The sequence below is a fragment of the Notamacropus eugenii genome, chromosome 7 (assembly GCF_028372415.1).
Source record: "Notamacropus eugenii isolate mMacEug1 chromosome 7, mMacEug1.pri_v2, whole genome shotgun sequence".
Classification (NCBI taxonomy): Eukaryota; Metazoa; Chordata; class Mammalia; order Diprotodontia; family Macropodidae; genus Notamacropus; species Notamacropus eugenii.
Genome location: NC_092878.1, coordinates 32,294,014 through 32,305,170, shown reverse-complemented (window position 1 = coordinate 32,305,170; position 11,157 = coordinate 32,294,014). Strand labels below are relative to the sequence as shown.

Below are 11,157 nucleotides of genomic sequence, written 5' to 3'. Positions count from 1 at the left end.
GGAGCCTTCATTTTACAGATGAGGAAACTGAGGCCCAGAGAAGCAAAATTACTTGCCCCAAGAGATGCATAGCATAGGTGGGAATTTGAACTCAGGTCCTCTGACTCTCCATCCAGGACTCTTTCTACTGCACCACACTGAGTTGGTCCTGGACAACAGAACATGGAACCACGAACAAAAATTACAAGGAAGCAGATTTCACTTTAATAGAAAGAAGAACTTCCTAACAATTGACTTGTTTTGCCAGCGGGGCCCTGGGGCGGGGGCTGGGTGACGCAGCAGGGCCCTGGGCAGAGCATCAGGCGTCCAGGTCCCACGATGCCACAGAGCAATGAAAGGCCAGCAAAGATCTCTGCTCAGCAAAAGCAGCCACTTGCCAGCCTTCTCAGAGAAGTGGAGGGCCGGGTTTGAGGGCCTTAAAAAGTTCTGCCTTTTACGCGCCAGGCAGGAGACCCGGAGGACCTGGCACAGGCTGTACCAATCCCTCCAGCGTGGGAGGAAGGTTCTTCGGCTCCAGAGGAAGTGGGGCCAGAAAACGGGCCTGGCTGCTCCCCATAGCTACCCAATCCCTGGCACTGTAAGCCCCCACATCCGGGGGCACCTCGTTGAAAGCCTGGCAGCATCTGTTGAGAATGCTGCCCAGGAATGCCAGTCAGAGGAAGAGCCCCGCACGGCAGCAGCTGGCTTGCCAGTGGGCAGTGTGTTAGGTCAGGCCAATGGCTGCAGGCAGAGGACTGACCACCAGGATCCTGGCAGGCTCAGGACAGCCAGCAGGGAGGGCCAGGTGGAGAGCAGCCCCACCTTAGTCACCTTGAGGAACCATAAGGGAAATGGTTGTTACTGCAGCTGCTACCAAGGGCTGGGCCCAAACATAATGGAGCCGGAGCAGCCGTCCCTAACTCCGGGAAGGCCCCAGCTTAGCCAGCATAGTGGGGAAAAGGATATCACTGCTTCGGGTGTATAAGGAACTGTCCATGATTCCGTTTGGGTACCGGATCCTGAGGTCCCCCCAGTTTAAATCGAGGAGAACGTGTAAGCTTCGGACAGGCCAGCAGTGGAGCTGGGTGCAGAAGTTCGCCAGGGGCCATAGGGAGAAGCGCCAGGAAGGCTGCCAGAGGGTACTTGTAGCTCATTCCCTCACTCAGGTCCCAATAGCCCCGCTCCCCTCCCTCAGGTTCCTTTCCCAGATATGGACTGCAGCGCCTTAGGGCCCACAGCAAAGGGAAAGAACTCAAGAACACCCAGTAGCCCGGGGCCCAGAGCCATGTGTCGGAGAGGCCCTCCCTAGTCAGCAGAATGGCAATGTCACCCATGGTTGGGATCCATCCCACTTCACCAGACTGAGCAGTGAGATAGTCTCACCCGAACACACCAATCCAACCTATTTTTCTACTACTCCAATATTCCTTCTCCAGTTAAAGCAATTTAATCTCCTTCCTGTTCCAAGAACACAGCATGATCTTCCCTGCCTCAGTTTCTTCTCTCTTATTGTTCCTCTCACTTGAAATGTCTTCATTTCTCCTTTCTGCCTAGTATTAACTCTCCTTAAAGCCCCACCTATTCCAAGAAAGCTTTTCCTATCTTTTCTAGCCTCTTCCTTCTCTTAACCATACAGTAGCAAACAACCAGATTGTTTGCTACTGTTTCATATAACCTTTGATTTTCAACTGGAACACAAGCTCCTTGAGAGCAAAATACTGTGAACATACACTTTGTGTTTCACGGTGCCTCACCCAATACAAAAACCCACAGTAGATGGTCAAATTATTCATTTTTCAACTGTGTAGTGCAACAAATAAACCAAAATGCTACTTCATATTTTCATACGTGCCTTAAATGTCTAAGGAACGCCAATTTTAAGCCTACAAGTGACACCAAGTTGGTTGTGGCTAGCAAACATCTGCTAGCAACCTGTGGGAAAGAATGAGATGCTGAAATAGCCTTAAGCTGGAGAGGTGATTAAAAAGAAACAGGATATAGTTCAATAGAGTACAAGGAAGAAAAACAAGCTATATAATTCAAAGGTAAAGAATGACCAACTGGCACAAGGGCAACAACAAAAAAAATTGAGGCAGCATGAAAATTTACCAGGTGATATAAATTATTACCTAAGCACAACAATGGGAGTTATATAAGGGAATGAATACAACATATAAGAACTTTAGGATGTTCTGCCAAACCTGTACTTATCAGACTCTCAAAAAAATATGGTCCATTTTGGGCTTCACAAACTAGATGTGGAACACTGGAACTGGTGGTTCCAGAGAAAAGTAGCAAAAATAAAGATTCAGGGAAATGGAAACCTTGAGGAAAAATTCAACTTGGAGGGGAAAACCCTAAAAACCCTAAAAAATCCTAAAAAACAGAAAAGGATTATATATTGATAAAGGTGAATTAATACTATTTTTACATAGATGAAACAAAAGAAAATAAGTTGCTAAATTCTGCAAAAAATGCCTTTGAAAACATTTAGGGTAATTTATAAAAAAAAAAAAAAAGATCACTGAGGTGAGTAGGTTAAGTGTGGTACTTCAAGGAGGCAGAGGGTGAACTTCTGGCGATCCCTAATGGCTACTTCATTCTAAAACATCCCAAAGTCTCCTGAGAGTGCCCCACTCATTCATTGTCAGCTCTCTAACCTAAAGTGTCTCCCTCTTTTCCCTAAATGAACCAGTATTCTTACCAGTCCTTTGATGAGGTCTGAGCTTCTCTTTTAGGTTAAGCTGTTCCTGGGGCCTTAGTTCTGGGCAACTTGCCCATTCTTTCTTGGCCACAGCCTTGGGCTGGGACTCCCCTGCTTCCTGCTGAACACTTAGTAACTGCAGAGGTGATCTTAGAGGTGTCACCTTCTCTGCTCGAACTTCCTGCCCTTTCACAGGGGCAGCGACCTAGACAGAATACCCGTTAGTTCTCAATGAAAAGCTAGATTAGGGTGGGTTTCCAAGGATAAATACTTGAAATCAAAGGAGATCATCCCACAGGGGCAGAACCACACATCCCACTCCCCAGGCAGCAAAGAGCTTGAGAAAGGGGAGATCAAGATGCTACATTTGGTAAAGAAGTTCAAAACAATGCCCTCCTTTTATTCCCGGTACAAGAAACTGCTGAGACATTTTGGCATAGTAGATGGAGGATCAGCCAAACGGTCACCTGTCACTGGTTTCCGTGGCAGAAATAATACCCATCGTACAGAGAGCCAAAGGGCCCTGTTGTACCCCCACTTCTCCTGTCGTGTGGTCCCTCACCCTGCTTTCGGAATCCCCCGCTCCTCCCCGGGCACTCCGGCCTCTTGGGTTCTCTCTCCAAATCTTCTACCAGGGTCACGGCTTCCTCTCCGCTCTCTGGACGATGCTCCTGTACCCAGGGCTGACTCTCCCCAGGCAGGACGGTCAGGAATTGCTCCAGCACCAGGGTCTCCAGGATTTGCTCCTTGGTCCGAACCTCTGGCCGTAACCACCTACAGCACAGCTCCCAGAGCTGGCTGAAAGCTTCCCGGGGCCCAGCCACCTCCTGGTAGTGGAATCTCCTGAACCGCTGTCGGAAGGTCTCCGAGTTCCCCACATCGCCTCTCAGAGCGGACTTGGCCATCGTTCACAGAGGAGGCAGTCTGACATCAGACGGAGGTGTGGCAGCCGGGGCTTCCCCCGGCCTCCTCTCTGTCTTTGGGGACCTGCGGGAGGAGCTTCTCCCTGGGCAGAGAGGAATGGGAGGGTCACAGGGGGCGCCCATTCATCCAAGGCCGTCCCAGGGCCAGCCTGAAGGAACCAGCTGGACTGGGAGCAGAAGCCAGGGTTAGGGACGGGAGCGGGGCTGCCCCAAAGCTGCCTCTGCGGCCTGAAGCAGCGAACCGCGTGTACTGACCGCACCTCCACAGCACCGGGGGGTCTGGATCCTAACGGCTGCCAGGCGGCGGGAGGGGCCAGCGGCCCAGCACCCAGCACCCAGCAGGGGGCCCTCACGGCCCGCCCCCCGCCCGATCCGAGCCCTTCCCAGAGCCCTCCGCGCCTGCCCCGCCCCCTCCGCTCCACTTTCACCACCTCCCCAGGCAACAATCGATGCAGGAACGTGTGGTCTTTGTTTTCCTCTAGTTTGGGGAACCTCGGGGTCCCGGCCCGTAACGGGCACGACAGGGGAGGGCCGGGTGGGCCCTGGGGGTCACCGTGAGCTGGGGGTGACAGCCGACGGGGGAGCGCTTCTACACGGGGGACAAGACCCTGCGGAGAGGACCTGGGGTGTCCCGGAGCCTGGCGGAGGGAGGGAGATCGGGGTTCGGGAAAGGACAGGGCGCCCGGGCTTCGGTCTCTTTGTCTCGGCTCCCTCCGGCCGGGTCACTCTTGGCGTCGTCCCGTCCTTTCCAGACGGTCACTGATTGGGCTGAGGGGAGCCCCAGGCACCCCTGTCCCGGCCTGCCTCCTCCATCTGTCCGCTCCTCTCCACCCCCGCCCCCTCCCACCGCTCCCCGCGAACCGAGTCCGGTCCCCGCCTCCCGGAGGGCCTCACCCGCTCGCGCTCCGGCCCCGGCCCGGCTCTCCAGCCTCCCAGACCAGCTCCCAAACCGGAAGTCCGCGCGGGAGACACCGAGGACCTTAGGGCGCGTGCGCCAAGGCCGCTGCCTGGACTACGTCTCCCAGAGAGCTCGGTGGACTAGAAGCGAACGTGGTCGCTCCGACCAAGCTACGTGAACGCTTCCGGGATTCCATTGGCAGGGAAAAGGAAGCCCTCGCGCTGGCCGGTGCCTTTTTCTCTTCCTCGAAGGAACTGTCTTTCCCGGCTAGTTGATTCGGCCGGAACTACACTTCCCAGCGGGCCTTGCGCACAGCGGCTGGAGCAGCGCTCCTCCCCCGACGGCCGGGGGAGCTCGCGCCGGCGGACGCTGCCTCAGCGGCCCGCTGCCCGCCGTGGGGATGATCCACGAGCTGCTCTTGGCTTTGAGCGGGTACCCGGGTGCCATCTTCACCTGGAACAAGCGGAGCGGCCTCCAGGTACGGCCCACCCTGAAGGGAGCGCTAATTGGAACTCCACCTGACGGGGAAAGCAAGGGGCGGAGTTAAGAGTGCCAGTGTTTAGGGCCGGGGCGGGACCTGGGGGGGGCGGGGTAAGGCGGTCAGAGGGGCGGGACCCTGGGAGTAGGGAGCGTGGACGGACTGCGGGGCCTGCGGTGGAGGAGCGGGGGGCGGGGCTTGGCCTGGGAGCCGCTAATGAGGGGGCGGAGCCTGGAAAAGGGCGGGAGGGGGTCGGCTCCCGGGGCTCTGGCGCGGGCTGGGGTAGAGGGGCGGGGCCACGACCGGGGTCTGCGCGAGAGGGCTGAAGAGAATGAATGGCCGAGGGAGAATTGTGTCACTTCACCCTGCCTGCCTCAGTTTCCTCATCTGTAAAATAAGCTAGAGAAGGAAAGGGCAAGCAGCTGCAGCGTCTGCCTAGGAACCCCAAGACGGTCCAAGGTGATTGCGGACCCTGCGCTGTGTTTTACGGTAACCAGCCCGGTCTGTAAGAATTAAGAAATGAAGCAGGCGGGTCAGACTTCTCCGAGGTCCGAGGTCCGCCCCCGCCTTGGCCGCCTCACAGCAGGGGTCCCCTGCCAGGCTCAGGCTGCCCTTTGACCCGAGCCCCCCTCCAGAGGCTCTGACCGTGCAGCCCCTCCTACGAGCCTCTTCTCCCTTGGACCCCCTGCTGGGAGAAGCTGCCCGCGCTGCGCCCTCTTCGTTCCTGACCCTCTGCAGTCTGTCTCTTGACCCCATCATTCAACGAAACTAGACTCTTCAGGTTACTAATGGTCTCTTTATTGGCAAGTCCTCGCTTCAGTATTTGACGTTTTACGCCCCCCCCAGCCCCCAGCTCCCGGACACTCCTCTCTCAGTTTGTAATACTTAATTTCCCCCCACCCGACTTTTGCCTACGTATGTGACCACTCCTCAGCTCCCCGGATGCAGGTGTGCCTGTGCCCTCTCCTTTCTCAGGGACCTCGTTATCTTCCCCACGCGGATGGCATCCTGCCTGGATATGCAGCCTTAGTCTCTTTCCCTGCATAGACACCTCACACCCTGCCCGTTAGGTATTTTAAACCAGGTGTTTTATAAGAAATTCAAACTCCACGTGTCCAAAAAGCCCTCCTCTCCATCCCTGAATCTCCTTTTCCTCCTGCTGACTTCCCGGTTCCTGTCCAAAGCTCCGTCTCCCCAGGCTCCCAGCCCAGATCCAGCCTTCCCTGTCCTTCTCCCTTAGCCTCCGTGTCTATCAGCGAGTCCTGCCTCTGCCTCTCACACCCAAGCCGCCTCCTGAATGCATCCTCCCCGGGGTTCCCTTCTAAAACATGGACCTGACCATTTCCCTCCCCTGCCCAAGGAGCATTCCTAGCTCTGGCTGGGCTCTAGGCTCAGACTTCTCCACCGGGCATGGAGTATACCCTCACAGTCTAACTCCGGAGTGATCGATTAGACATGAGTACCCTTGACGCACTCCCTTGCAGCCAAACTGAGCCCATGCAATTCCCTTTCCCCTCCTTGTGCCTGTCACAGGCTGTGCCCTCTTCCTGGAGGCCCTTAGGTGCCATCTCCTCCATGAGGCGCCGGCCCGCAGCTGCTAGTTCTCCCCTTGAAAAATTGTATTGTGTACGTTCTGTATTGACTTGCTTGCAAATATGTCGTATCTCCGCAGTGGAGTACTTAGATCCTTGAGGAAAAGGACGATTTTTCTTTGCCTAGCACAATGCCAAGCCTATAATGAGAACTTAATAAATACTTGCTGATTGATTATCTGCTCCTACTTGCATGCTAATGAATGCTGCTAGAGGAAGTCCCAGCACTGCTAATTAGGTCTTCCACAAATGGATATTACTTAATCTTGACTTGGCCTTCACTTCTGCTTGCCAGTTCTCTTCCCTGATTGACCTTCTGTTGTACTTGTCTCCCACCCCTTCCCTGCTCTCTCTAGACAGCAGGTCTCAACTCACACTTCACTCAAAGTTCAGGACTGTTCATCATGAGCTTCCTCTTCTCCTCTGTGGAATGTTAAGGGAATTTGAAGATCTTCTTTGACCATTAATAGACACATAGAGCCCTGGCTACAGGGAGTTTCTAATTAAGTGCTGGGGCACCTTCAAGCTCCTGAGCACTCAGCCAATCAGATGCCAAGTCTTTGTTATATATTCTGGGAGTAGGCATTTGCTTTGGGGGTCCACTCATAAGAAGGATCTTTGGATTTCTTTGATTTCCTGGTGGAGATTCTGAGTAGCCATATGTTCGGAGCCCACACATCTCCGCCCCACACCCCGACTGCTCTGATGGCTGTGCTCCCTCAATCCAGTGATGTACATAAAGTGTACAGCAATATTGCTTTACCCAGACTGTTGGAGTTCTGTATGTCTTTGTGCTAATTTCTCTGCTTGCATTTTCTCCAAGTTCAGGGTGCTGACTTTTCCCCTGAACTAGTGAATGTAATTAAAGTAGGATTGTTAACCCCTTTTTGAGCAGTCTTTCCTTTAAAAGCAGATCAAAGAACCTGTGCTAGCAGGCCATCCTGGGTGTGCTAGGGTGCTTGCTAATATACTCTGTTATGTACTTCAAATCATCTCGGTGTTATCCTCTCCTTTGCGTTAGTCAAGGAAGAAGACATGGCCCTTCTCTTCACTAATGCCAAATCCTCTACGTCAGAGATTCCTTGAACTTGGTTTTTTTTTTTTAACAGTTTGATAACATTTTCAATATAATTAGTTCTTTTGGCAATCTCATGCTTTTTATTTTTGCATATTTACAAACTTTTCTGAAAAAGGGGTCTTTGGCCTTCACCAGACATGATCTGCCAAAGGAGTCCATGACACAGTAAAAATGAAGAAGCCCTATTCTACTAAAACCTTTGATCACCTCCTCTCCTATCTCCTCTGGGAACTTGCTCTTTCAGATATCTCTTTGCTCTCCCAAATTTCTAATCTCTCCCTGTCCACCGGCTCTTTCCATGATGCCCCATAAACATGCCAGCTGTTTTCTGTTAAACTTCTAGAAAAAGCTGTCTGCACTCATTGCTTCTACTTTCTCATTTCCCACATGTTTTTCAACCTCCTGCATCCTTGCTTCTGTCCTCACCACTTGGCTAAAGTTACTGTGTATAAGGTTACCAGTGATCTCTGTATTATTAATTCCAGTGGTCTTTTCTCAGTCCTCATCATTCTTGACTTCTCTGCCTCCTCTTTCTGACTTTCCCATCTCTGGATTTGTATGACATTGTTCTTTCATACTTCTCTTCCTCTCTGCTCTACCCATCCTTCTCAGTCTCTTTGCAGGATCTTCATCCATATCCTCCCGTAAGCACTGTCCCTGGGTGGGAGCACCACAGTGCTGGGTCCTGGACCCTCTTCTCCTTTACCTCTACTCTTTTACGGTGTTCACCTCTTGTTCCCGTGGGACCAACTATTATCTCTTGGCAGATAGCCCTCATCTCAGTCCTGAGCTCTGGTGCCACGTCTCCAACTATCCGTTAAACAACTGAAACTCTGAGTCATCCTTCATTCTTCCTTTAGCCTTTTCTTCCCCCAGGGATCAATCTGTTGGTAAGTCATACCTCTTCTGCCTCCATGACATTCTCACCTACGTTCTTTTCTCTCCTCTCATGGGAGCCTTCCTACTTGTGGTCCTCATCACCTTTCACCTGGACTATTGTAGTAACCTCTGATTTGCACTCCCTCCCTTTTTTCAGTCTGTTCTTTTTATGCCAAAGTCATATCCTTAAAGAATAGGTTTAACCATGCTACTCTTCTGCTCATGAAGCTTTAATGGCTCCCTGTTGCCTCTAAAATCAAATGCAAATTCACCAGTGTATGCCTTGAAATTGGAATAACTTTCTAATTGTTCTCCTTGCATCTGGTCTCCTCTTCTTCAGTCCACCCTCCACAGAGCTACCAAAGTAATGTTCTTAAAGCATATGTATGATCTTGTCATTCCTCTGCTCAAGGAGTTTCAATGGTGATTTTTTGGCACTGGAAAAAAATTCAGACTTTTTTTGGGGAGGAGGGGAAGGGATCAGAGACACTTAAAGCCCTTCCCAGTTTGGCTCCAGCTTTTTTTTACACTAGGGTTACATATTACTTTCCTTTATATACTAAATGTTCCATCTGTACTGGGTTCTATTTATTCTTAGTAGAGAGCACCCCATCTCCTCTCTCCATGCCTTTACCCATGCTGTGCCCCATGCCTAAAAGGCTTTCCTTTTTCATTTTGCCTCTTGGGACCCCGCTCTCTTCAAGCTTCAGCTCAGAGGATAAGATGCCTCTTCCCATTTCCCATTTGTTGATACCCTTCCCCCATGACTTTTTATACATTTTGTATTTACTTATCTGTATTGCTCAGTATGATGTAAACTCCTTAAGAGCAGATGCAGCTGCATTTTTCCTCTGTTGCTCACCGTGCCTGTCCCAGAGGTGCTCAGAAAGTGGTCGTGAAATTGAAGAGCTCAGCCAAGGAGAAGGAGTCGGCGCTGTTCTTCCTCTTCTTTTTGAATTTTTTTGTATTTAACCTGTGGTTTGGGTGGATTTTTTCCCTAAACTTTCCAATTTTAGCAACTTAGAAAGTTGTCTTATTTATAGACTTTCTCATCTTTGGTATTTAGTGAAGTGATAGGGTTTGAGAAGAGGAGAATTCTCTTACTTTTTTTGTTTAATTTCTTCATACAATTGCCTTGCATTGTCTCTTGAGTAGTTTTTTTTTTTTTTAAGTTTTCATATGCATATGTTGGTGTGCCTCTTCATATCCCCTACAACTAGCACAGTCCTGGGCACACAGAAGGTGCTTGGTAAGTGTTTATTCATTGGTGGAATGTTAGAGATGGCAAGGCTGAAGGGATTAGGAAGGAAAAGGTAATTGCTTATTACATAGCTTCCTTGACCTCCTTCCAGATTATGAAAGTCCATTCAGGTGATGGATTCAAAATGTAGAATGAGACATTTTTTAGACCTAGACAGTACAAGAATTTGTTTGGCCCAACTATACACATTTATTACAGGGGTTTTGTTTTTCTTTTTTTCTTTTTAATGAGAGAGAAGGAGAGAAAGAAAATAAATGCTTGTTAATTGAAATTTTACATTTAAAAAATAAACACCATTTTCTTTTTAAGTGATATTTACATGAACAAAAAAAACTCAGTTTTTTATAGTCTATGATGAATTTGTTATAATCACTTTAAAAAGATGCCAGTAATGTGCAAATAGTTATATTTTACAGAACTCTTCTGATAAATACACCTCACAAAAGGCAGAATGAGGAGAAAAAAATGTCATCATAAAACATTTGGAGAAAAACATCCTGTCATTATTTTAAAGCATTTGGAGTATCCTTAGGGTGGGAGTCAAATGAATCAGAGGCATCTGTGTCCTTAATGTTGTTACCACTTTTGTAGGTGTCACAGGACTTTCCGTTTCTCCATCCGAGTGAAACCAGCGTCCTGAATCGACTCTGCCGCCTTGGCACGGACTATATTCGCTTTACAGAGTTCATTGAACGATATACAGGCCATGTGCAGCAGCAGGTGGGTGGTCGGCCCTTGAGGACAGTGGTGATGTTTTTTATACGTCTTGCATTTGGGCTCAGAAGAGCGCCAAGTATCGGTAGTATTAATAGTAACATTAATAACAGTGTTACGAATAATATTAATGACAGGAACATTTATAGAGTCACTGAATTTGAGAATTAAATAGCCCAAACTCTTACTACAAGCAGTCCTTGAAGACTTCTAATGGGAGAGAATTCATTACTTCCTGAGGTAACCCATTCCCTGCTTGGATAGGTCTAAGTCAGGGGCGGGGAACCTGCAGCCTCATGGCCACATGTGGCCTTCTAGGTCCTCAGGTACAGTCTGTTGATTGAGTCCAAGTTTTACAGAACAAAGGAGATATGTTCTGTGAAGTTTAGGTTCAGTCAAAGGGCCACTTTTGAGGACCTAGAGGACCACATGTGGCCTTGAGGACACGGGTTCCCCACCCCTGGTAGATGTTAGGAAGTTTTTTCCTGACATTGAGTATAAATTTGCCTCTCTGTGATTTCAACTCCTAGCTTCCTAGAAGCATAACAGATCCATGTGATGAATGAAAGAGAGAGTCCTGTGGAAGATGGAATTCCCCTAAGGTTATTTACAAATGTGTCGTTATTTGAATTGTTTTTCTGTAAGTTCTGG

The 11,157-nt window shown here is 49.8% G+C and overlaps 2 protein-coding genes and 1 pseudogene across 2 annotated transcripts in view; 2 read left to right on the top strand and 1 right to left on the bottom strand.

Moving 5' to 3' along the window:
- LOC140513806 (uncharacterized) overlaps positions 1-4,457 on the bottom strand; it is a 66,389-nt gene extending 61,932 nt beyond the window's left edge. The window contains 2 exon segments of the mRNA XM_072623803.1: positions 57-148; positions 3,246-4,457. Of these exon segments, the coding sequence (XP_072479904.1) occupies positions 57-148; positions 3,246-3,588 (435 nt within the window). The 5' untranslated portion in view covers positions 3,589-4,457.
- On the top strand, positions 148-1,816 carry LOC140513799 (sentrin-specific protease 5-like; annotated as a pseudogene).
- A 61-nt stretch (positions 4,458-4,518) lies between the features above and the next one.
- The window catches only part of LOC140513830 (gamma-tubulin complex component 4-like), a 29,013-nt gene continuing 22,374 nt past the window's right edge, over positions 4,519-11,157 (top strand). The window contains exons 1-2 of the mRNA XM_072623837.1: positions 4,519-4,982; positions 10,384-10,512. Of these exons, the coding sequence (XP_072479938.1) occupies positions 4,905-4,982; positions 10,384-10,512 (207 nt within the window). The 5' untranslated portion in view covers positions 4,519-4,904. The remainder of the gene's footprint in view (positions 4,983-10,383; positions 10,513-11,157) is intronic.